We start from the raw sequence: 27,193 nt of genomic DNA on the forward strand, positions 1-27,193 counted from the left end.
ATATATATATATATATATATATATATATATACATACAATATTCAGTACTATTCTACTTCTCCCTGCTTAGGAACGTTCAACTTTTCATGCGAAACGACTTTCACCCCACTTCCCAACCTGCAAAGAATTGTATTGTTGCATATGGGTTTTGACTTTCCATGCACAAATATTAACAAATATTCTATATTTTTCCGTGCTTACATAATAGTTTTTCATGTAAACATGAATTCATTGCTTTAGCAGAGAATTTGTTCATAATACGAAGAACTTATATTAAAGCAGTAAATTTATGTTTTTAAAGCAATGAATTACTGCTTTACAAACAAAAATTCAGTGCATTTAGGATACAAACTCTCTCTTAAAGCAGTGAATTTCCACGCAAACACAAATTCTTTATTGTCAATTTTATACGTTAATAACTTTTTAACGAAGAACGAGCGATGGCTAAAATTTTTTGGAGGTCACTTAGGGTCATAATCTTGACAACAATGTCAAAGTCAAGATCATTGGAACTAACTCCCCTATTCTCAATAATTACCATATTTTCTTATATTGACAACTATTTTTACCAATGTGAGAAAATATAGTATCAAAAAATTCTGAAAAAATTCTCAGAATTTTATGAGAAGAAAATAAACAATTTGTCTTTCGCTATTTTTCTGTAAAGTTGATAGTATTTGAGTAAAAAATTATTGAAAATCAATATTCAACGATTTTTAGTAATTAATATCTTGTTAACTATTGCAAAAATTGCAAAATGGTAGAGGACTTTCGATTCATTTTAGTCCGTTCTATCTACTCATGAGCGTTTTGTTATTAAAACTTACCGGACACCGTGTAGATACACTAATATAATAAATTAAACGCGTAAAAAATACAATAACTAAAAGAGAGATAAAACGTAGTAAAGACCTTAAAAAAAGTCCTTCTTTATCAATTTTTAAAAAGTAACTAAATATATAGAAAAAATATGAATTGGTATATCGATTGGGTACACTTTGAAAACATTTTAAGAATTTTTGTATGTCTAAATATAAATATATGGCGATGTTGCACAGTATTGTAGCCTTCCGTTTTTAACCTTTTGAGAGGACATATACGTCCCACCTTTTTGTTCTCAGTTTTTTTCATATTTCTGATCTATTTTGCAAATTGTATGCGCATATGAATACTTTTTAAATTCTTAGAAATTTAAATTATGCAACTTTCATGAAAAATTACGTTAATTTATTTATTTGCAATTTTGTTATATAAATAATTAATGTAAAAAGACTCGTTTTTTTCAGAATAAATTCGGCTTAAACGTGAAGTACTAGAGCTCTGAAAATTTTTATGCGTGTATTCCATATTTGAAACTATAATATATATTTTTTTCTACTTGCTAATTTTTCCGAAAAAAATTTTTTTAATTTTGGAAAATCTTTTATAAGTCTTTTGGAAAATTTTTTATAAGTCTATTTATTATTTATTATTTATTTTGTAATTGTGACATTAGAATTGTAATCAGCGAAAAAGAGATCTTCCATAGATGACTTATGATTTCAATAATTTGTTTAGAAGAAAAATGTGCCTCTCAAATGGTTAAAAAACATGGTCCATCGGCGACGTAAAAAAATTCAAGTTGTAATTATCTGAAATGAAAATTTCGAATCTGTACGAGTGTAGTTTCAGCTAAGCGTAATAATTTTTTAAAATAATTCTTTTTTACAAAATGGCAGCGGTTTAAAAAAAATTTTAATTTCGTTATTTTGAGCCTCTTCAATCTCGCTCTTCGAAAACTAATTAATAAAAAAAAATCTCTAACTTTAATTGAAACTATTCATTTTGTGAAGCTATTGTTGAAAGGTCGATCGGAAATTATAGACGGATCGGAAGTTATAGACGCCCGTTAAAAAAAAGTATTGTAGTTTTGAGAAAAACGTGTTTAAAAGTTTTAGTATTGATTATTTAATAGAAATCTCTGTCTGTCTGTCTGTCTGTCTGTCTATCTATCTATCTATCTATTACCTGCGCACAGCTTCTCTCTTAAATCAGATGTGTTTATTATCGTACTATGCGTTCGTTCGCTGAAACTCACACAATTTGAGAAATACTTCAAATTTCATAATAACCTTTTAGAGGCATATTTTTAAGATATCAAGCTTTTGAGAAAAGTAAAAAAAAAGATTTTCCAAATTTTTGAAAATTTTACCGTTTTATCCCCTTAATAGATAAAATACCGTCAAGAAATGAATCCTTATGGCCAAAATAGAAAGCTGTATTAAATGATAAAATATATTTTACATTTAATTATTACGTAAAAAAATAACTACATATTTGAAGACTGAAGTGTTTATGAGTGCAATATTTGTTAAAAATATAATGTTTATTGATAAATAGTCATCTATAAGTATGGAATAATATTATGTATTTAAGTCAGGACATATAATTTGAAAAAAATTATTATATACAATATACAAGTGTGTTTGTGCAAGTATACCTGTGCTCGCACGAAAATTATGTAGCGATTTTCTAAAATTATATTAATATTATTCCATATTTGTTTATTACTCATAGATGAAAACTTTTAACATATTGTAAATTATAACATGCGTGCGTGCATACACATAAAGAGTGTTATTAATCTAAGTAGTGATTAAAAAAAGAATTTATTTTTTGAAAAAATATTTCTAATAAGTTTTACAGTTGTCCGACAGAAATAATAATGATCTTAATTTACTTTTAGCTAAAGTAAATTTGGCTTTTTAAATAAAAATTTGTAATTCTTATTGAATTCTTATAACTTACATCAAAATGTTTTATAAAATATCTTGAACATATTTCGTAATTAGAACATGCTAAAATTTCATTAACAAGAAACAAGTGACTTAATAAGTCTTTTTGTCTTTTGTTTAAACTTTTTCTTTAAATAATCTTATATTCTTTTTTGAAATATACTGCTATTAACATAAATGTATATATATATATATATATATATATATATATATATATATATATATATATTTGCAGTGTCTGTCTAAATGTAAAATTATTATTTCTAATATATAATTTCTAGTTGAAATATTTAACAAACCTTAGTAATATATTTCTTTATATCTGCTGCACGCACACACATACGCGCGCGCCTGCGCAAGCGCGTGTGAATGTATGATTTAACAAACTGACTGATTTAAGATTAATTTTGACACTAAATGTCAAGTCCACAATTTTTTAAAAGATTTACTTTATATCCTTGATCACGTAAAACTTGTACTGCTTGATGCAATGGATTATGAGGAGGAAAGTCTGCCTCCTCAACTTCAGTACGTGCTGAATGTTCTTTATATGGACCAATAAGGCAATATTGATCACCCATTTCTTCAGTTGAGACATAAGCTTTAGATCTTATTACAGTATAAATGCCGCCAACTGAAAAGGAGTTAAGTGAATTATATGTGACAATAGGGGAAATATAATTATCAGGAGTACATCAGAAAGATCTATAACATATATAATGTTGCACCTTTATTGGCAGCTTCCCAAGCAACTTCAAAGTTCCATCGATTTTCATGTTGGGCTGAGTAGCCACGATCCATAAACCCAAACAAATCATTAGTGCTGTCTATGCGATAAAATCTTCTAGAAGCACGCTCTCTCGACATTTTGTAAACTTCTACAGTTCCTATATCATTTGATTTTAGCAGATTTAATAATTAACATCTATTGAATTTACAATTTACCTCTGTCAAGCTAATACCAAATGAGCAGAATTGAAAAAGATATATTGAACTATTTAGTGGTTATTTTGTGCTAATTTGTATTGCAAAATACAATTTTATATTGCCATTTTAAAAAAATTCGTGACACTGTTGGCTTAATATTAAGCTAGCAACATAAAAAAAAAGTAAAAAAAGAAAACTAGAAGAATAGAATTACAAAAAATTGAATTTGTGCCAATTTGTACTATAAAAATAAAATTAATATATTGATCCATTTCTCAAGAAACAACCTTCAATTGAACACAACTCTATTGGGTTCACCAGTAAAGTACCCTATGCCACGAACAAAATCAGTTGTTCCACAATAAAAACGCTATAATTTGTGTCACTAAAATATAAATGTCCAGATTTTTTATCCTCGCCGTTCCTTTGAAAACAACACTCAACCTTTATTAAGTTTAAGAATAAAATATCCTTCGTCACTAGCGGATTCGCTATTCCTACAATCAAAGCGCTATAAATTGTACCATTAAAATGTAAAGTTTCAAATTTTGTGCTCCTATCGCATCTTTGGAAATTACTTCCGACACCTATTAAGTTCAAGAATAATTTTAAGATAAACGATTAATAACTTTTTTAATTATACATTATATATATATATATATTTTTTTTTTTTTGGTTGTGGCCATAGATACTTCACTCCTGAGTCTAATAAGGATCCGGGTTGATTTTCAAAAGAACGGTAAAGATACAAAAACTGAAACTTTATTTTGATCATATAAATTATAGCGCTTCGATTGTGAGAGTAGCGACTAATTTTGTTCACGGCAGAGGATACTTTATTCTTGAGCTCAATAGGGTTGTATTCAATTTGAGATTGTTTCTTAAGGAATGGATCAATGTATTAACTTTTTTTGATAGTACAAATTAGCATAAAATTCAGTTCTTTTAATTTCTAACTTTGTTTTCCTCTTTTTCTTTTTTGTCTTATGATTCTGTTAACTTGATATTAAATTAGCAGCGCCATGAGTTTCTTTTAAATGGCATGCAGTACAAAATTGTATTTTGCAGCATAAATTGCGTAATAAGTCGACTAAATAGGTCAATATATCGTTTTCGATTCTGCTCATTTGTTCCTGCTTAACAGAACGGGTCATTAAATTTTTCTATTAAGTAAAATATTGTTATAAGACTCTAAAGAATAATCATATAATAAATCATATAATAAAAGAAGCCAATAAAAGTCGACATTGGATGTGCGCGTGTACAATGAATTATTTCTTAACACTGAAAATATGAAAACCGATTTGCACTTCATTGCACTAATTGCCATAATTATCGACACAATAAGTCTGTTTTTTATTGCTGCATTCTGAACCGATGCAATAAGTTAAAACGTATATTTGTTTCACTTTAACTTATTGCACCGGTTCAGAATGCAGCAATAAAAAATAGATCTAATGTTACATATCGGACTAGTCCTCGAACCGAATACAGATGTATATTGACGATTACGACAATTAAATGTAATGGAGTGCAAATTGGTTTTCATATTTTCAGTGTTAATAAATAATTTATATTATATATAGTTAATAAATAATTCTTTCAAAGTCATGAGGTTATCGTGACAACAAAGAATATGTAATTAAAAGAGTAAAATTTATTAACGCTTAAAATTAAAGGGTAAAATTTATTAATTAAAAATAAATGAATTAATTTGCTATGTTTGTATTAAGATATCAAGCAATTGGAAAATACCCAGTGATAATCGTTCTTTATATACCAAATTAAATAGTATAGTGTGCACGTGTATAATATTGAGGTCATTTCTGTGAAACATAACAAATTCTAATTTTTACTCATTCACTTTCATTCGTTTCCCAATTGCGATTACATGACACAGACCACGATTTATTGTTAAATCGCAAATATTATACTGATTCTATAATAAGATGGTAGTCGATTGTCTTAAGTTTCATTAGTGAATCGATGAAGTTGGCTAAGAGCCAACTTATACGACTACTACCGATTTTCTTAAGACTGGCCAAATTCGATTTATTCCTTCCCATTAGTCGAGCGATTTGCTGTACAATTAACAACTTGTAGATACAAAAAAATCATAGTCACCTATTTAGATTAAGACTAGTTAAGACTTACGGGGTTTTTACAATTTTATAATAAGTAGACCGTATAATCAGAAATCTTAACCAGTCTTAACCTTAGTCGTACAAATTGGCTATTAGTCAACTGCAACGATTAAAACAGGATCGCTTAAGATTTGCGATTATCGACTCATTGTAGAATTCCGGTTAGATCTCAGACTACCGATTCATTGTGGAATCAGCTTTACATTCGCAGATTTATTGACGAGCATCCACAGTGTGGATTGCTTGTCATTATGTGATAATTGATTTCGCGAATTAAATAGATTTATCAATAAAAGCAACGTACTTACACTTCAAACTGTTTTCACTTACTGTTTATGGTTTCTCCTGTATCACAATCGAGAACGACACTCTCAGATTAACTGGAACTAATCTCGATTAACTATTCTGCCTGCTGGTCAATGTAATACTACAATTTAGTTCAAGCGAAAGGCTGCGTTCAGCAGAGAAAACAGTTTTGTAATGTTACAAAATTCTTTAATACGATTGGTTCTTACTTTTAATTCCTTATAGATCTAAAAGTATAAACCAATCGTATTGAAGAATTTTTAACAATTACGAAATTACGTTCTCGACTGAACAACAACCAATGTCATCACGGTCACCACTAATCATCATAGTAGAATTAGAGGGTCACTCATTCCGGCGAATGTGTAGTGGGTTGAAAGTAGTAGGAATCTGTTAAAGTGCCTTTTCATGCGACACTAAAACATTCGTTTTCGAGCGTCAAAAAATATCGAACCTAATGGCTCCTGCACAGCAGCGCGATGTTCGTCGCGCGCGATACGCAATATCCAATAAGTGTACAACTTTACCAATGTTTTATTCTAAAGATATACGCTCATTAAATATCGCGTATCGCGCATGACGAACATTGCGGCATATGTGGGTTTTTATTTGAAAATGTGCTACGATGCACATTTTCAGCATCAAAACAAGGGGCTTATTACGGTATTTTAGATGAAGTGAAAATTACAAAAATAAGCAAACTCACTAAGTGTTAACCAATAAAGTTATAAATATTCTAGTAAATTTATCGTCTTAAGTACGATTTTAAGAAGTCACGAACCAATCAGAGGGCCGTATTAGCATTTTAGAGATATTACTTAAGACAGTCTTGAAATAAAAACGGACTATACCACTTATATTCTCTAAAGATTTATTCGCATCGTACGCTCCAACATGCCCAACACGCTCTAATACGTTTGCGTCACCGGAATCAATACGACGGCTAGGGTCGGTATTCATAGTCAGATCTTATATTTAAGACTGTTTTAAGTACAATCTTAAAAAGTCACGAACCAATCAGAAAGCTGTATTAGCGCTTAAAATATTATTTAAGACGGTCTTGAAATAAGACTCGACTATGAATATCGGCCTAAATGTTCGCGTTAGAACATACTCCATGGCTCAATTAAGAGCACGCTTCATTTGCCTTATCTCAGAAAGTGGTAAGGACACAGTATATACAGTAGCGCAACTCTTCTGATTTTGTGTTGGCCAAAATGGAGTATGCATGCGTGAAATAAATAAGTTACCCCGTCTTTTTTCCTCTTTTTTATTATTCTTTCTCTATTTAAATAAGCGTTTCAACGTTCCACTTAAACATTTGTCATTCAAGCATACATGATTTAGAGTAGAAATTTAGAAGAAAGTATTACGTGTATTGTTCATTTGATAAAATGTTATTATGTGAGAAATCTCGAGAGGTCTAATTTTTGTGAAAAAGTGAACAAAAAGAAAATCGAGCAAAAAGAATTTCTTTTTATTTATTGTATTTTAAATTTATTTTTTAGACATATATGTATATAAATTTCTTTATATCAGCTTTCTCATAACATTTTCATAGATATATAATTACATAATATTTCTTTGTACAAATATACATTTTTAAGTTAATTAAATATTTTTCCTAATTTTTCTATATTTTTTCTTTATTTTTCAATATATTTACAATCTATTTTTATTAATTTTTGTAAAGTTTAAATTATTTCACCGCAATATTAGGTTTATTCGCGTCGCATGCTCTAATAATTTCCAATATGTTCCTATAATAGCACTTACTCACTTTAACGAATTGGTTGGATTGCGATGCGAATGAATCTAGTGAGTTTTGCGAGGAATTTTGACAGAGTGAAAAAAGGATAAGAAGAGAAAGAAGTTTAGGTGGTAACCGTGACAACGCAAAATAACTTATTTATTTCACGCATGCGCACTCCATTTTGGCCAATACTAACATCAAAGATGCCGACAAAGAGTTGTGCTACTGTATATACTGTGGCAAGGGTATGTTACGCATGCATGTGTAATGGTTGAAAACGTATTGTATCGAAAAAAGTATTTCAGATTCATTTTGTATGAAAACGCATTTTAATAAATGCATTTTTGATATAAATATAAAAATATAATATAACAATATAATGTAATATTAATAAAGTAAAATAATAAAATAAAATAATAAAATAAAATAAAATAAAATAAAATAAAAAATAAAATTAATAAAATTAGAAAAAAAAAATTAATACTATAAAATATAATAGGTTTGTTTGCGTCACATGCTCCAAATTAATCCAGAGAGCACTTGGATCATAGATAAGGTGGTTAGAGCAGTTGTATTCATGTCCAATGTTCAGTGACATAAACATTTAGGAGGATTTAGAACAAGTAAGCGTGTCATTTAACCTAATTTGTGAGACTACTCGAACGGATCGGATATGTGTCTCGTTTCGTTTCGGATATTTTGTATTACCTCGATTATCTGAAAAATGTTTTTATACAAAATAAATACGTTAATAAAATATAAAAGTTATATTATATTTTTATATTATATTATATTTTATTTTATTGTATTCATATTATTTTATTTTATTTTCTTTAATTTTTTTTTTTCTATTAACTTTATTTATTTATTTTTTTTTATTTTATTAATATTATATTATATTGTTATTTTTATATTTATATCAAAAATGCATTTATTAAATATGTTTTTATACAAAATGAATCTGAAATATTGTTTTTGATATAATAACGTTTTTAATCATTATGCATACGTGCGTTAACATATCCCAATCGTACTATCTTCTGGAGGTGAGGCAAATGGAGCGTGCTCTTAATTGATTCATGGAGTATGCTCTAACGCGACGCGAATATCTAGTCGCCATATTGGCTCCGGTGACGCGAACGTGTTGGGCATGTTGGAGCGTGCGATACAAACAAACCTAACATATTGAACATTGGAGCACATGAATGCAACTGCTCCAACCGTCACATTACCTGTGATTTAAATGCTCTCTGGGTTAATTTAGAACATGTGATGTGAACAAACTTTAAGTCTCTTAGAGTGAAATAAATCTTACTTCAAAAGACTAAAATTGAGCCAGTCTATGAAAAAAATAAAAATATTTTTACTTTGGAAAAAGAGTGGAAAACTTTCAATTTTTGAAAAAAATCAATCACAAGCTGGCGTTCCGCACCAACTGCAACTGGTGCGGAACGCTAGCTGTGATTGATTCCACTTTTATTCCGCGTTACGCTATTCCGCTGCATGGATAAGCACCCTATGCCACGGCAAGCACGCTTGCCGCGTAGCAGAAGTTGTTGCACTAGCTTATAATTTTATATTTTTAAGGCTCCACTTTGCAAAACTTTTAGAAATGATGTAATACTACTTCCGCCGCGCGGCAAAAGTGGATTGAGTTCAACTTTTGTCGCGCGATGGAAATTATGTATCTATTACTTCTGAGTAAACGAGATGTTGATTGGTTGTCACGCCACTTCCGTTGCGCAGCAAGCGTTGCCGCGTTCTGTGTGCAGGAGCTATATATAAAGGTGCCGTCTCATAGAGCGGAAATTAATAACGGAATGGAACTCGCGGAATTAACACGATGAATCACAGATGTTCCGCTATTTTTACAATTTCACCGTTACAATTTGTGGAATGAACATAAGTTGCACATAACCTCAATATGCTATCGATGTATATTACAGCCATTGTTCATATAATTGGTTATATACTGGTTTTTTGTCTTCTTCTTTTAATATGGACACAGTAGCAGAATGTTAATGATTCGATGATTACAGTAAATATGAATATAGATATTAATCAGCATTCTACGATTTCGTTTATTTTCTTTCTCTTATGTCCCATTGAGCGGTAAACGTGAAAGCGGAATCAAGTTTCAGCCAATCATGAAATAGTTTTACGATTATGTTAAAAATTTTGTACTACTAAAAAAGTTCTAATGTTTGTTATATACATTATTATATTTACATTAAAATACTATTTTTATTATTACAAGTATTGTAAATAACATAAAAAGTATGATTTTATATTATTCCGCGTGTTCCGCTTCCGCTTATTTTGATCAATGGGACATAAAGAATTTATGGCTCCTACACACAGAATGTGGCAACGCTTGCTGCGCGGTGAAAGTTATCACACTAACCAATAAATTCTATGTTCTTAAGTCGGCCTCACTTTGCAAAACTTCTAGAAATGATGTAACTGAGATATTATATTTTATTTTAATAAGTAAATTATTAACATAATGTTAGTAGTTCTTAAATTATATTCATTCTCTGAATGCATCTTTGACTGGTATTCATAGTCGGGTCTTATATTATAGACTGTCTTAAGTACAGTCTTAAGATGTCATAAATTAATCAGAGAGGCGTATTAGCGACTTAAAATATTAGGCCTGTTCTTTTTGGTTGAAATTTTTGCACTAGTTCATCTTTCTTTCTCTTCTTTTCTCTTGGAGAGAAAAGGAAGAACTGATACAAAAGTTCAGAGGGTCGATTGCATATCATCGTCGAATATTCTCTTCAAGTAGCAAGCTACGTTATTTTGTCGTCATTTTGACGTCAGCTTGCTACTAGGGTTACTTCTCGTATTTTCATCTCATGTGAAAAAATACACACAATTGGTTATAAGCATAGTGAAAATACGATATCCTTATGCTCATAAAAGTGAAAATCACAGATATGAGTGCAAAATGCAAGTGGTTGGACAACAACCACTAACTAGTAATATATAACTTTTGTTGTGACGCACATAAGCACACACACGTGTATATGTGGGAATAATTTATAACAGAATATAATTTATTTCAATATTAGGTTATTTATGAATCGTGTATTCAAATAACTAATATAATAAAATTATCTATACGGTCAAGCGGATCTTAGTGTCCAATAATCTTTTAAGTAAATTTTATAATCTTACAATTTCATAATTTTTGTTTGAACTGAAAATTTTTAAATTTATGCAAAAAATATTATAAGACATGAAAATTGACTTCGACCGTATAAGCCATTTCATCATCTTATTTAAATAATTTATGTATTTATATACTTAATATATTTATATACTAATCTATATAATTTTTTAAATGTATTGTTTGGGATTTCAAATGAATCTTGATTCTTCTTATTAAATTCAAATGTCTTGCGAATTTTATTATTTTTATTGTGCCATTTGCCTTCATACAAAGTATAAAAATAATGTTTATTACTGGAAACAATAATCTATGTCTTTACGTATGGATTTTGACAAATTTCAACTAATTTCAACCAACCTCGATACGCTTTTATACCATTTGATATAATTCGACATAGAATTCCGTGTTAAGTATTGTCATATGAGAAATGTCGCATTTCTACTATGATGAAAACTACTCAGTCAAGTGAGAGTTCACTTTATTATTTACTAGGTCTCGAGATACACATTATACAATCGATCCCTAGTTAAAAAGAACAGAGCTATCATGGAACAAAATCGAAATGGATTCCGATCGGAATTATTCAATTATTCCCTAGATTTTTATTGTATTTTTTGAGGAAAAGGGAATAATTCCGATCAGAATCCATTCCGACTTTATTTCATGATAGGTACCTTTTAGCAAGATTCTCTAAACGTTTTATGATTGTCGCTAACTAGCGACAGCCAATGACAAGATAATCCTGGAAGCCAATGCGATCGTCATTGGCTGTCGCTAGTTAACAATAGCAATAATTGTCGATAAAACGAGAATCCCGCAACTGGCCTATTACTTAAGACGAGCTTAAAATAAGAACCAACTATGTATATCGGCTTTTGATGCTTCATATAAACATAGCATACAAAACTTGTGTGATGGAAAATGTGAAATAGTGCTGATTGGTTGCTTTATGGATCAATCACATTGAATTAGTCTTATTGTGATTGGTTCATTATTGATTGGCAGTCAAAGTTGGCAGTCGGGTCAGCTTGCAAAGTTGATAGTAAGTGTTTTTCATTTGATGACACAAATCGACACAAGTTAAGATAAGTATCGTTCTATCTTTGTCATTCTCTGAATATTAATAAGGATAGAACGACGCTTGTGTCGACTTGTGTCATCAAATGGAAAGCATCCAGTCTAATACGGGCTTTAAGGTAAAATCACATGGTGCGGGAAACGACTGCGGAATAGAGAATGCGTCATTGAAATAACCACATAGCGTTATTCGAAATAACGTAGAATAACGCTGATTGATTGCTTCTATGATGTATTCTCTATTCCGCAGTCGTTTTTCGCACTGTGTGATTTCACTCTTAATTCTATCATGAGCACGGGCAGCACGACAGTGCATGTTTCAATTGTATTGTAATTCAGTGGTGCAAACTTGGTCGGGCCGAAAACGTTATAAATTTTTTAATGAAAAATTAGAGATTTTTAAATTTTCTAGTAAATAACTGAAGATTTCTAGAGATTTTTAAATTATTTAGAAAGTTTTTCTATCAAAACGTGTTTTGGCGACAGTGGTATTAAGATTTTAATGATCGATTTTTAGTAATTGTAGTTTGTCATCTTTGTTGATCTTTAATTAGATTACAGTACATACATTAACAACGGAGTGAAATAATATATAAGTAAGTGAACTAAAAGATATGTAAATAAAAATACCTTAATTCTCTCAATATATAAAAGATTGTTTTAAAGTTGTAATGTAATATTATTTATGTTATGTTTATGCTTATGGTATATGGTAAATATATTGAACAATATATATTTTTTTAAAACAACATAAATTTTAATATTGTTGCATTATCATCTAAAAACGTGTTATTTTAGCATTTTTTAAATAAATATTTTATTCTAATATAATTTATATATAACTAAGTATATTTTCTTTCTTTAAACTCAATCTATTATTCTGTAATATTAGGTCTATTCTTTAGACCTGTTTTATTCCTGCACTTAATTGTATTAGAACTTTAAATAAATATATAATTTTGTCGTTACACTAAACTACACTAAAACTTTTTCTCGCTTTTGCTAGATTTTAAATATATATCTAAGCCTATTTATCACTACGTTGAATTGCACTAAAACTTTCTATGCAGTATTCATAGTCCATTCTTATTTGAAGACCATCTTAAGTAATATCTTAAGATGCTAATACAGTCCTCTGATTAATTCATGGAACCTTAAGACTATACTTGAGACTACCTTAACCATAAGAACCAATTATGAATACCAGCTATTTTGCTGCATTTTACAAATTTTAAATATATATCTATTTCATTTTATGTACGAGTAAGTACTAACAGATTCTCTCTCCCTCCCTCCCTCTCTCTCTCTCTCTCTCTCTCATTAAGATTAGAACATTTATTGCCAATTTTACTCTTAACTGTTAAATTTATATTTTACTCTTAACTATCTTAAATATGCTGTACTTGCTAGGACTCTGAATTATTTTTTAATAAAGTATTTTATTTCTCAATATTAATCTTTATATTCCATAAAATAAAACTTTATGATTCAATCGATAGGAAATAAAGGCTCATAATAGTCGAAGCTAGATTTTTAACGTTTAGATAATTCTAAATGAATTTGTATATACTATATATGTACACATACATAGAGGAAAGTTTCCTATTATGAAATAGGCGCCTAATATAAGATAGCGGCGTTTCTGCTAAATTAATGCTATCTATTTCGCCATGAATTTATTGCTCTTGGATTGAAAATTATTTAGTAGAAAATGCATTATTAGATCATGCCTGTAATCATTGTAAAACAAAATTTTAGAATTTGGATGTCTTCAAGTTTCATTGAAATGAGTATTTAAACCTTGTTTATTATTTAATAAATAAATATTTTGCAATAAATTCTTCATGTAGTGATAGAGTAAGTTCGTATTAATAGAAAAATATGGGATATGTTGAATTGTTTAATTATAGAAGTTAGATTTGATGATTGTAAAACCATAAGGCATGGAAATCGTAATATGAGATACCCAGGCTATTCCTAATATGAAATAACTCATGCTCCTATGTTATAGTAGAAATCGTTGCCAAAGAATAAATGTCATTGTACAATAATAAAAAGGATAACCGGAATGAACGTCGAGTGCCTATTTCTGCGATGCTTGATTCCAACTACCTGAAGACGAGTTCTGGGTATAATGTATTGCATGCTCATTTTTTATGTACGTTGACTGTGTTCGTTTGCATTTTAGAAATATGAAATAAAGTTTTTTAATTGCAATAACTGACATTCTTTGCGTTTTACTATTGATTTCTCGAGGCATCTCATATTAGGAGTACAATTTTTTGACTTTGCGATTTGCTCACTTTTTATATTTCTTTAATTTAAAAAAAAATGGAATTTGAATTAAATTTTATGTAACGTTATCTTAGAGTTTATTAAATTTCCTTCAAAATGATCTATTATTTTTTTTGTTCTATCTATAGACTTCTAGCATTTACTCAAAATGAACTCGGTATCTCATAATAGAGACCTTTCCTCTATATATATTGTATTTGTAGTTATTTAAATTGCACGCCAAATTAATTTTTTTCGGACTTAGAAATGCAGGTAACAGAAAATATTTTACAATTTTAATAAAACATTCATATTTTAATTTTATTTTCTTATAATGTGCACATACATATGTATACATATCTTTTCGATTAATTCCAAGATTATTAATATAGCAGTGCATAACAAGGATTACTTGCATCGTGCATAGAATGTAAAGATTTTTTTAATATTTGCAAATCTAAAACAAGTTGTGCAAAACTAGGTCTAGCTTGTGGAACCATATTCCAACAAGAACACATAACTTTATATATATTGTGAGAAACTGTATTAGGACATGACAAACGACATTTATCCTGAGTTAAATAACTCAATAACTTATCATCTTGTATACTAGCATATGGAAAAGAACCTAGAGTTCCAATTTCCCAGAGCACAATACCAAATGACCAGACGTCACTTTTAGAAGAGAAAGCATGATTACATATAGCTTCTGGTGACATCCAACGTATCGGAAGTTGACGAACTTTGCTAGCTATATTATTTATTACATATATTCCATTTCGTGACAAACCAAAATCAGAAATCTAAATCCATAATAAATCTGTATATACTATTTTTTAAATAATTATTATACAAATGTCTACTACCTTTAGTGTTAAATCTGAAGTAAGGAGGATATTTCTTGCTGCCAAATCTCTATGTATAATTCCTTTAGCTTCCAAATGCTCCATTCCTTTTGCAATATCAAGCGCAAACTTTATAAATTGTTGATTTTCAATTATATCATACAAATTTTCATTATCATTTTTGTTTCTTTCAACAATATTCGCATATTTAGATACAGCCTTTTCAACACTATACAAAAGTTTATCATCTGATTTAATTTTTCTTCTGTAATGTAGATATGCAAGCAAATCTCCACCTTCCATATATTCTAAAAGTATGCATATAGGATTATTAGGTAAAGTACAGCAACCTATAAGGCTCACTAAATGTGTATGAAAACCAGCTGCCTTCATTATTTTAATTTCTTCCAGTAATTGATGTCTGGCTTCAGGTTCGTTACATGCATCAGAACATTGTGACATTTTAACAGCTACTAATATGTTCTTATTGTTGTTTAAGCTACCTAGGTATACTTTACCAAACTGTCCCTTTCCTAATTCATGTATAAAATTTATATATTTGTATGGTACTTCAAATTCATCTTTCTGAGCTTTGTAACATGTTTCCTACAAGAAATTTCTTAAATTAAAATTAAAAATTTTTTAATTATTTAACCTTTTTCCATTTACCTCAGATTTTTGTTCAACATATACATCGAGATTACGTCTCTGAAAAACTAGATCTGGCCATTGAGCCAGTTTACAAGCAGAAGGAGACACTGTTTGTCTCCTATCGTTAAAAATAAAATGTTTGCTATAATAAATATATAGTAATTACTATACACATACATAAATTATAAAAAATAGTTTAGTAAACTTTTTACTTACCATTTGAAAGGAAATACAAGTTGATACCCATTTTTATTATGTATTGATATAATGCTAATAAAGCCTAGTATAACACAAATAACAATCCCGGCAAGTAATAGCCACTGCAACATAATCTTATTATATGAATTTAATATTATATGTACATATATGTACATATTAATTATTAATATATATGTTTGTATATACCATAGTACTCCTGTCTAATATTTTAGTTTTGCTTATATCAACAATGGTGAAACCACCTTGAGTTCCTAAACAATTTCGATAATCCATTGCAGTTACCAATATTTTATATCCATTTTTTACTTTTATATATTGATCATCAATTCTCATATCCCAATTAAAGGTATTTATTGTAGAAGTCACATTACTTATCTTTGTGATATTATACACAGAATGTCCCGCTTTTGATATCAACAATGGTATGCCAATACTAAAATATTACATATTCATTATATATACATTATCATTCAAGCAAAATGATATGACAATCAAATTAATAAAATAAAATAAAAAAATCTCACCTAATTATATAAGAATGAATGTGAGAATTATTCGACGTACTATTCCAATTAATAACTATACTTTCTCTTGCTCGGATTACTTCTACTTTTGGAATAGGCAAGATAGATTTTGCATCCGCGCAACTGCATTTATGTTTTATACATTCTGGAACTCTATAGATGACCTATAATATAATGAAAAACATCTTGGAAATTTCATATAATGTAATGTCTTTTTATAATGTTAATTCATAATTTCACCTCTGGTAACTTTCCTATAGGTTTAATTCTCGGATTGGCATACACTTGTATTTTGTACGTACAATTTGGATATATTTGTATATCCGATATACTATTCAATAATTTATTTTGTGGTACTAATATGCTAAATTGACTTTTATTTTGCACATTGTAGAGCGCGAAACCTTCTGTACATTCTGTCCTATTTATATCAGTTTCTTTTAACAAACTTGTAATCATAACACTATAACACATTAAAATTTTTTGTTATTTATATAATCTTTATAGATAATTATTATTGAAAAGCATTATTAATGCAGTACCTGTACGAAGAAGGTTTTTTTTCTCCATTTGATGGCGTCCAAGATACATTCAATTTCAATGATTTTAGTGCATTATCGCTTTTGAAATAACTTTCATCTTCTGAAACGTACACTGTAATATTTTCGACAACGCCAGCAAATTTTGTTATATTTTTTGCATTTATTGCACATGTTGCATCAGAATATAAAAGCCACACAATAATTATATCATATATTAAAATATATTTACACTGTATAAACATCTCATTTTATAGTATGTCTATTTTCTAAATAATTTAGCTATATTACATTTTTATATTATTTTATATTTTTGTTATAATGCATTGAGCAACAAGATGTCTACTTCAATCAATAATACTGTGCTTTATTTCAACTTCAAAGTTCGAATAGGATTTATCTTTAGCAAAACATATATCTGGTAACTCTTATCTGATAATCGAAGTGCTTAAGAACCTTACGACTTCCTATAATAAAATGATAAATGATTTTTTAATTGTAAAAATAATACATATTATTTAATGAGATAATAATTAAAAAATCATAAAAATTATTAGGAATATACAATTAATTCCGTAAACTACATAATGATTATAAATTAACGAAAGATTTATTCTTATCAGCAATAAAAATTAATACATGTATATATATATTTTTTTTATTATAAATCATACTTAACGCACGTATGCACGCACGCACGCACGCACACGCATTCACGCACACAAATCTTCAACTTTTTTATTTAATATTTCAGAAGTTATACAAATGGCCTCGGCTGCAATGTCACCAACTGATGATGACGAGCTTACTCTTCCTCGTGCATCAATTAACAAAATAATCAAGGAAATATTACCTCATGTGCGAGTGGCAAATGAATCTAGAGAACTTATTTTAAACTGCTGTACAGAATTCATTCATTTGTTGTCTTCCGAAGCAAATGAAATTTGTAATCAACAACAAAAAAAAACTATAAATGCGGAACATGTTTTACAAGCACTTGATAAATTGGGCTTTGGTGATTACAACGCAGAAGCAGAGGCTGTATTACGGGATTGCAAAGCTGTAGCGGCTAAAAGAAGACGTCAAAGTACCAGATTAGAAAATTTGGGCATTCCAGAAGAAGAATTATTACGTCAACAACAGGAGTTATTTGCTAAAGCAAGAGAGGAACAAGCAGTTGCGGAACAACAACAATGGCAACAATTACAAGCTGTTACACAAATGGCATCTATGCAACAAGGTGACAGCGAACAAGAAGATTATTCATAAAGAAATTCAAATGGTGAAGTTCGTAAAATCAATTTGTTTTTTTATGTAAAAAAGGTATTTATAATATTTAAACATAAAATAAGAGGAAGGAAGAGGAGAGAGGGAGAGAGGAAGGATTAATAGAGATGGAAACAATAGCGATGAACAAAATGAAAAATGTTAAATGCAAATTCTATTATTTTTAAAAACCGTTTTTAATAATTTAATTCTGCAGCATATTTTACAATAGTGTATACTAAATACTTTTACATTTCTTAATTAAAATTATGATATATAAAAATGATATATAATAAAGCGGATTAATTATATATCTCTCATTTCTCTTTTTATATCCTTCTTTCATATAACTTTTAGATTTAAGGCATTAATCTTCCATATTCAGAAGACAGATGACTTTTCTTTATAACTTCTATGACTTTTGAAACGTAATGATACCTATCGATAACGTTTGCATTATTTTATCGCACATATAAAATAGACAGATTTTTTGTATTCTCTTTTTGGAATAAAATTGTATATTGTCATTCTTGACTTTCTCTAAAGATTTTATTTATGTTCTATTAATTTAATAATCAAATTATTAGAATACAAATAGGAATCGAAAGTAAGATAAAGAATAAATAAAATAATTCAATATCCGATTAAAAAATATATAAGTCTTAAAATATTATCTAATTACCAATTTTTTTCTGTTAAGACAGAAGGTGTAATTGAATTCCTAGGAACTCCATATATCTTTGTTCGCAGTTTATCTATAAGAAATTCTTCATTTTCACAAAAAATCATATCTTCTGCAAAAAATACGAATGTAATTAAATACATTAAATGTTAATATATAATTTTCCATAAACGATCTAAAATAATCTTTTACCTTGTCTATTTCTCGAAGGTATCAAAAATAAATTTAAACCATTTTCTGTCGAACAATGATTCATATCTATACCGCTATGAGTTTGTAATCGAGAACTAGAAAATACTTTATTATAAAAATCCTGAAAAAAGTAAAAATATAATTTTGAAAATAGAGTATAAACAAGTTTCTATATTATTATATATTTATGAGACTATAATTTTTCTATTCTTAATTTCCTTTTCAGTATTAATTTACATTTTAGTAGCTTGTTGTATAAAATAAAAACGCTGTTTAAAATAAAACATTACATGAAATTAATTGCAATGCAATTTAGAAAGGCAACCAGAAGACAGAATTATTTCAGTAATGCAATCAAAATCAGACGATAGAAAAAATAACATAGAAACAAATTAAATTTATAGAAATTTAGATAATTGAAAATAGGATGATGGAAAAGATAAAACTAAAAATATAATCAACCAATATTTATAATCGATTTTTATATTTAAGAATTAAGATCTTAAGTACAGTCTTAAGATGTCATGAACAATCAGAAGGCTATATTAACATCTTAAGACATTATTTAAGACGATCTTAAAATAACGGACTATAAATATTGACTTAAGTCTAAGGTCGGTATTCTCCCATTCTTATTTCAAGATGATCTTAAGTAATATCTTAAAATATTATTACTCTATGATTGATTTATTTTATTACATCTTAAAGCTACTTAAGGTTTTGAATAGTCACTGTGGTTATATTGGACCGTGATCACAGGCGAGAAATGAATGTTGAAGTTTCTTGTATGCCATTTATATACTTAAACAAAAAGAATTTAGATAAAATAATGAGATCGCTTTAAAATATTTGTAAAAATGGATCAAAGTTTATGCTCCTCCTTTGACAATTAGTAAATAATAAAGCACATTTAAAGTAAAAAGACTTTGTATGTGTAAGTAAATATTAGTAAATGCACTTCACGTGCTCTTTATGACTATTATTGACTGTCAAGCTAACTTTTCATGCGTAGCACGCTGCAGCAGCAAAATGTAATTTAAATCATGTAATTTAAATTTTCGAGAATTGATTGAAAGTGTCATCTCACAAAAAAATTTTTAATTAAGAATAGCATTTTGCTGCCGCAGCGAGCTGCGCATGAAAAGTCAAGTTTGGGGGGGGGGGGAATAGCTTCGGCTTGTTTTTATAAATGTTTTAAAGCGATTTTATTTTAACTTTAAATACGAAGAGATCCGGGTTCGACTCAATATTGCCTCCGGCCGAGGCAATATTTTTCGCAATAAGTTTATTACAATTTTTAAGATTTGGAAAAATTTGGGGGGATTATCAGAATGATTGTGTGAATCCGATAATTTATCGGCTCTCAATTTATTTCTGAAAAAAATTAAATTAATTTAATTTAATTTAAATGAATGTTAGTTCAACATCTTAACACTCGGAACTGTAAGGCGCTTCGTATTTGAAGTTTGAATATTTGAGTTCCATTTCCAATCATATTGTCGATTTTATTTTGTTTTTTTTATCCAAATTCTTTTTATTTATGAGAATAGCTATTTGACAAATTCAGTTTGTCAAATAGGATAGCATCGATCTAGGGAACTCATTTCGTTTATAATCAGTGAATGGAGACACAAAAAATAACTTGGTAATCTTGTGGATTGAAATTATTATTAGAAAGTAAATATGGATTATAGTAAATTGAGAGTTATTAAATTGAAGGAAGAATTAAAGAAAAGAGAGCGTCTTTGAGAGGAAAAAAGGCCGAACTTATGGAAAGACGTATGAAATTGAAGTGTCTGGGTTTTCAGCCTAAGTGTCGGTATAACGTCCCGTCAATTAAGCTATCACATGATTTTAAAAGGTTACAAAAAAGAATCATTGTGTTGATATCGAGATAGTTATTTACAGTTTTTAATTTGCTGTGGATTTTAATACACTGCTCTAACAGATTGGCTATGTTCAGCAGAAAAAATTAATCAGTTAGTGCTTAGTGATTTTTTTCTTGCTGAACGTAGCCATTAATTGTTGTTTTTATTAACTATTTATGGTTAAGACGTAAACCACATAAAAAAATAATAACAAAAATGCTATTTCTCACTATATACCCAGTAATCTTAGTACAAATCATCTGAATCAAAACCAGCGGTAGCATAATCCTCGAGTCTAAAATGGTCTGTGCACACACGCGATTCTGCACCCGGACGGAAAACTTTACATTTTATTGCTGCGATTCACCGTTTTTTCATCTTTTTATCTTTCGGGAACTGATGTTTTCCTCTATTTTTGCATTTGTATGCCACACACATGCCTGGTATGTTAAAATTAAAATATTTGTCTTTATATACAGTTTCATAAACAGCAATTTGACATGTCTCCAAGCACACAAGCGCCTCCTTTCGGTTACAAGTGGCAATCATCATCCTCATAAATGGCATGAAAAAAATGGACACTTTAACGTGCCATTTTTAATCTATTATGATCCAATAATGGTAACAGCGACTATTTAGGGGGCCTTAAGACAAGAGTCTTAAATATAAGAATTGACTATGAATATTTCGTTATAGAAGATAAAACATATTTTGAAATAGATAACACATTATATGTGATAAAATACCTTCATTTCATCAATAGTAGCTGGCATAAAATCTTGCAATTCTGTTTTATTATGCAAAAATATAACATGTGGATAATATTCTACGTAATCTTGATCTATGACTGTTGTTGAGGACGGTTTTAACATTTCTGCAGTTTGTAAAAATCTATAAGAAAAATAGATACTTCATTATATATTGTAAATTTTAATAACAAAAAGTAATTCTATATATATTAATAAAATTAACAAATACTTTTATTACAATATTACCTCACTAAATTTGGATCGACAAACCAATCTTGCACAAATATAATAACATGGCACACTGAAAATAGGAATGCTGCAAACTGAAGTGATTGTAATTCCAAATTAGAATCACTATTCATAAAATCAGGTACACCTTTTTTCTGATCAAAGGATACAGCAGAGTCAATCACAAATCCAGAAAGAATTGGTTGTGTATCTAAATATATTACTCTATTCTTAGTTATAAAAAAATCTATTCCAGTGGTACAATTTGTACTACTTTCATAATGTGATAAATCTTGAATTTGAAAAATGTTAGATCTAAAAATGTTATATAAAACAAAATTATTAAAATAGCATTAATTTCAGTTAAAAAGAGCTAACATTACATATGTTCTAAATAAATGTAATACATACGAGTAATGTGATGTTAGCAGTGACATGATCGTCGATTTACCGACACCTTGTGCACCTAAACATCCAACAACTAGAAAGTCTTGTTGATCATACAAAAAATCTATTGAATTTTCACATAATTGCATATTTTCATCCATGAATTTGATGCATGTACTCATTTCAGGGCATATGGAAAGCATACGAATCGCTGAAATATTATTTTGATATCTTAGGCTAATATTTCATTTATCATATGACAAATTTTTCAAGTTAACTGGCTGCAGAATAGAGAAGTTCTAGAGTTTCTAGAAATCCTCTATCTTATAATGAATCAATACTTAAAAAATTTGTATGATAAATGAAATATTAGCCTACTATTTCAATCGATAATATATCTCATACCTTATTGTTAATTTGTTAAATATGATGAAATATTAATATATTATATATTCTCTAGTTCATATTTGAAACATCCTTTTAATCACGAATTCTTTATTTGATTTAATATCAACTTTTTCAGCAAGTGTTGGGACATTAATAATTTCCAATTTATAAGCAATTAAAAAAAAACAACTTTACATGAATTAAACTTCAAAATGGATAATAGAATTACTTTTTTATAATCGAATTTTAATTTTAAGTCTAGTTACAAAAATACATGATATAAAAGGAATTTGCAAAAAAATATTCTCAATATTTTTGTTAAAAAAAAACTTCGAATTACTCAAAAAATCTCATTAAAAAGGCATTCAATAGTTTTGAGATTTACGGATTATTTTGTACATTAAATATAATAGATATTTTTCAGTACATTAATAATCTTTCTAATATAATGCCTGATTGAGCATCAAATTATTATTAAAAATGGCTTGTCAATTTAATTTAATTCGTTATATTAAAGTAATTTAATTGCGTTTATAAGTCCGGAAAACCAATTCGGTGCGCAGTTCGAATGATTATGTATATACGCATGTATATATATAGTATATACAGTGCTCGCCAAAAATTCCGGGCTGGCTAAATATCTCAGAAAATATGCATTTTTGAGAAAAATGTTTTTAAATAAAAAATATAGAGTTTAAAAAGATCTATTTAATGATCTTATCAGTTCGATCTTGAGTGGCATCGCCAATGTCAGGTCAAGCTATTTTTGATTTCAGAATCTAATAGTCGATATATCAAAAGTTTTTCAAAACACTACAATAAAGTTCATTTTCATTAAGTATTTTTCGAGTTATAACGTTTGAAAGTTGCAGTACCACCAGCATTAGTATTATTATCCAAGACGTCTGACCGACGACTAAGATCTCTTGAATGTTGTTCGGGATCATAGATAACATTTGTTAAGATTAAGGTCATTGGAGATTGTTTCTCTTATTTCCATTTTTGCATTGAAAATTTATTTTTATGTAAAAGTGAAAATAAAAGAAACAATCTCCAATGAATCACATTCAAATGTGTGTGCATACTTTCCGAGATATTTAGCTGGTCCGGACATTGTACACAATCACGTTAAATTATTTAAGATCCAGCTTTGGCCGTTATAGGCATTTAATTTTTAGTATTGATTGTGTTCTCACATATGCGGTCTAAAATAAAGATTCTTAATATTGATTAAATATAAATTACTCACATTCTTGTATTTTTGATGCTGCTGAAGATATATCGGCATCTTTTCTATAAAAAGATGTTTATTATATCATATGTAGAATGATTCAGAACAAGGGTAACAAATTATATTAGTTTTTCATTGGCAGAACTAGTGCACTGTAAAGCTGTTGTATACAAATCGATATAAAGATGTACATTTAATAAAAATATAGAAACGAATTAAATCGTAAAAATTATTCAATATATATTTATTGTGCTATTTGATAAAATACACATTGGGCATTTTATCAATTGAGATATCTCACTTTTACATTTTGATTAGAATAATGTACAACAGCTTTAATGTGCATTGAGTGCGCACTAGTTCTGTCAATGAAAAATGTTATATAATAGATTGTTTGAAAAATAATTTAGAATAAAAACATAAATATAGATTCTGTTCTCAATACAGAATGCACGGAATGTCATACATTTAATTATCTCATTAAAACTATACTTGTGAAGAATCGGTTTTTTTAAACTGTAAGTAAATTCTATATGTCAACATCACCAGAGAAGAGTAGCAGTTCAGGAACTGAACAAGGACTCAGATATTATCATATTTCCAGCGGACAAAGGCAACGCGATAGTGATCATGAATCAGACTGCAGGATGAAAATATATAAGGCACCTGAGCCCAATAAAAGTTAGCACTAAATAAGACCCATTTTTTAATTTATTACTTTAAAACTCGCTTTACGCTTGCAGTATATGCTTAAAACAATGCTGGAATTTTATTTGCAACTTTCAGCCGATTTTCAGTTTGGTTCCCGTCTCTTACCTCATCAATTCGCGCGCTGTCTAAATGCTAATCGGTAAAAGATGTGTGATAGGAAGTAAATAAAAAAGAATTAAAGAATTAGAATCGGTAGAAACACATTTGTTTAATAAAAACTTGTGTGTAATATTATTGCTAATTATTGTTAAGGTCTCGGTGGTCTAATGGCTTAGGACACTTGTACGGAATACAAGAGATCCGGGTTCAAGTCCCGGCCCAGGTAATATTTTTCACAATAAATTTATTTAAAGTTTTTTAGCATATTATCATTCTTCTAATATGATACCGGATTGAACATCTAAATTTGCTTGTCAATTTAATTTAATTTGTGATATTATTCCAGTAGTTTAATTGCGTTTGTAAGTCCGGAAAAAATTCGGCGCGCAGTTTGAATAATTGTAAAATATAATATTATATATATGCATGTATATATATATATAGTATATACGTAATTCACTGTGAATTATTTAGGCATTGAAAGATCTAGCTTCGACCGTTATTCGTTATAGGTTTGAATATGCTTACTTAATATTTAGTTTCATAATTTATTACAATTTATTATAACATTATTCAACTTCTTAGCTATGAAAAATAACAAATAAGTCAATTTCTTGAAATGAGTATAAATAAGTTTCCGCCGTTTTTAATCAAAAATTGGGCATTTATTGTGAAAGAACGGTACCTAATGTTTTATTCGAAGTATTGTCCATCGCTAGCCACTACTTTTTCCCATCTTTCTGGCAGCATACGGATACCGCGTCGGAAAAACGCTTCATCTTTTGAAGCTATCCACGAATCGACCCAATTTTTGGTATCTTCATATGATGTGAAGTATTGCTCAGACAGGCCATGCGCCATCGATCGAAACAGGTAGTAATCAGAAGGAGCGACGTCTGGTGAATACGGCGGGTGGGGTAAAACTTCCCAATTGAGTGTTTCCAAGTAGGTTTTGACCGGCGCCGCAACGTGTGGACGAGCATTATCATGCAGAAGAATAACTTTGTCGTGTCTGGAGTAGTAGTGGGCGCGTTTTTCCTTGAGTGCTCGGCTCAATCTCATCAATTGTGTTCGGTAGAGAGCCCCAGTAATGGTTTCGTTCGGTTTGAGCAACTCATAATAAACGACACCTAGCTGATCCCACCAAATACACAACATGAGCTTTTTCCCATGAATGTTCGGCTTGGCTGTCGATGTTGAAGCATGGCCAGGTGGTCCCCATGATTTCTTCTTCTTTGGGTTATCGTAGTGGATCCATTTTTCATCACCAGTGACTACACGGTGCAAAAAACCCTTTCGTTTATGCCTGGCAAGCAGCATTTCACATGTGAAAAATCGGCGTTCAACGTTTCTCGGCTTCAGTTCATATGGAACCCAATTTCCTTGCTTTTGAATCATTCCCAACGATTTTAAGCGATGTGAAATTGCTGGTTGAGTCACTCCTAATGTAAGTGCAAGTGCTTCTTGCGTTTGGCACGAATCTTCATCCAATAATGCTTCCAATTCCGCGTCTTCGTACACTTTCGGCCTTCCGCTACGTTCTTTGTCTTCGACGTCAAATTCACCGTTCTTAAACTTTTGAAACCACTCACGGCAACTTCTCTCACTTAAGGCAGCCTCACCATATGCTTCTACAAGCAATCGATGCGCCTCAGCTGCAGATTTCTTCAAATTAAAGAAGTAAATCAAAAGCTCCCGCAAATGATGCTTATTCGGCTCAAAACTCGACATTTTCGCACGAAAAAAGATATAAGATGCTGATGCAAAATCGCTAATATTTCAAGGTTATGTTCTTGCCAGATGTCCAACCTTACGATATGACGTTTTACAGCTGACAATTTTAACTATAACATACTGGTAGCGCCATTGTTTGTCAAACGGCGGAAACTTATTTATACTTCTAATATTTTTAATTTATTTTTTATTTGAGCCTAATATAAGGTGTAGTAAAAAGAAATCTATTATTTTTCCAATAGATGGCTTTAGTAATCTGTATCTTGCGTTGTATAAGTGCGATCGGGTTGGAAATGGCGTTAGAAAGATAAGATTTCGTACTAAAAAAACTTCTCAGACAGTTTTGTGATTGCTTGAGTCAGTATTGTTTGAGCGCGTGTCAAAGATGGACACCAACAAAGAGAAAATACGCCATATTTTACAGTTTTTCTTCAATAAAGGCGAAAAC

General features: G+C 29.4%; 4 protein-coding genes across 13 annotated transcripts in view; 1 reads left to right on the forward strand and 3 right to left on the reverse strand.

Moving 5' to 3' along the window:
• LOC108755185 (glycogen [starch] synthase) overlaps positions 1-6,360 on the reverse strand; it is a 14,330-nt gene extending 7,970 nt beyond the window's left edge. Inside the window, exons 1-3 of one of the 4 annotated variants that reach the window (XM_018498048.1) lie at positions 6,176-6,360; positions 3,503-3,661; positions 3,224-3,408 (exon numbers count right to left, since the gene is read on the reverse strand). In XM_018498048.1, the coding sequence (XP_018353550.1) occupies positions 3,224-3,408; positions 3,503-3,641 (324 nt within the window). In that variant the 5' untranslated portion in view covers positions 3,642-3,661; positions 6,176-6,360. Of the gene's footprint in view, positions 1-3,073; positions 3,409-3,502; positions 3,662-5,456; positions 5,695-6,153 lie in introns of those variants that run through there. The other 3 variants (XM_018498047.1, XM_018498046.1, XM_018498049.1) reach the window with 3 other exon arrangements.
• A 6,180-nt stretch (positions 6,361-12,540) lies between these two features.
• On the forward strand, positions 12,541-18,687 carry LOC108755196 (protein Dr1). 3 transcript variants are annotated; one of them, XM_018498077.1, is made up of 2 exons: positions 12,541-12,755; positions 17,966-18,687. In XM_018498077.1, the coding sequence occupies exon 2, from the start codon at positions 17,977-17,979 to the stop codon at positions 18,478-18,480; it is 504 nt and encodes a 167-aa protein (XP_018353579.1). In that variant the 5' UTR covers positions 12,541-12,755; positions 17,966-17,976; the 3' UTR covers positions 18,481-18,687. The 3 variants fall into 3 exon arrangements, with proteins under 3 accessions (XP_018353579.1, XP_018353580.1, XP_018353581.1); XM_018498078.1 differs by having other exon boundaries at positions 12,541-12,719; XM_018498079.1 differs by lacking the exon at positions 12,541-12,755 and adding an exon at positions 15,644-15,709.
• Positions 14,817-17,456, reverse strand: LOC108755172 (receptor-like tyrosine-protein kinase kin-15). The gene is made up of 8 exons (XM_018498025.1): positions 17,215-17,456; positions 16,913-17,135; positions 16,673-16,836; positions 16,335-16,581; positions 16,146-16,249; positions 15,948-16,071; positions 15,300-15,884; positions 14,817-15,236 (listed from the first exon to the last, which is right to left on the reverse strand). Exons 1-8 carry the CDS (start codon positions 17,454-17,456, stop codon positions 14,817-14,819), a joined length of 2,109 nt encoding a protein of 702 aa, XP_018353527.1.
• A 108-nt stretch (positions 18,688-18,795) lies between the features above and the next one.
• LOC108755189 (protein SMG9) overlaps positions 18,796-27,193 on the reverse strand; it is a 19,404-nt gene continuing 11,006 nt past the window's right edge. For all 5 annotated transcript variants that reach the window (XM_018498062.1, XM_018498066.1, XM_018498065.1 and 2 more), the window contains exons 3-9: positions 24,220-24,263; positions 22,608-22,794; positions 22,215-22,511; positions 21,966-22,110; positions 19,352-19,472; positions 19,160-19,271; positions 18,796-18,915 (exon numbers count right to left, since the gene is read on the reverse strand). In XM_018498062.1, the coding sequence (XP_018353564.1) occupies positions 18,837-18,915; positions 19,160-19,271; positions 19,352-19,472; positions 21,966-22,110; positions 22,215-22,511; positions 22,608-22,794; positions 24,220-24,263 (985 nt within the window). In that variant the 3' untranslated portion in view covers positions 18,796-18,836. The remainder of the gene's footprint in view (positions 18,916-19,159; positions 19,272-19,351; positions 19,473-21,965; positions 22,111-22,214; positions 22,512-22,607; positions 22,795-24,219; positions 24,264-27,193) is intronic.

This window comes from Trachymyrmex septentrionalis, unplaced genomic scaffold (assembly GCF_001594115.1).
Source record: "Trachymyrmex septentrionalis isolate Tsep2-gDNA-1 unplaced genomic scaffold, Tsep1.0 scaffold86, whole genome shotgun sequence".
Taxonomy (NCBI): Eukaryota; Metazoa; Arthropoda; class Insecta; order Hymenoptera; family Formicidae; genus Trachymyrmex; species Trachymyrmex septentrionalis.

Bases quoted from the DNA above. Each gene is read 5' to 3' on its own strand.
- LOC108755172 (XM_018498025.1), bottom strand. From the start codon at position 17,456: ATGTTTATACAGTGTAAATATATTTTAATATATGATATAATTATTGTG. The intron at 16,837-16,912 runs GTGAAATTATGA...ATTATATTATAG, and splicing joins CTATAGGAAAGTTACCAGAG to GTCATCTATAGAGTTCCAGA. The intron at 15,237-15,299 runs GTAGTAGACATT...TTATGGATTTAG, and splicing joins CTTCAGATTTAACACTAAAG to ATTTCTGATTTTGGTTTGTC.
- LOC108755196 (XM_018498077.1), top strand. From the start codon at position 17,977: ATGGCCTCGGCTGCAATGTCACCAACTGATGATGACGAGCTTACTCTT.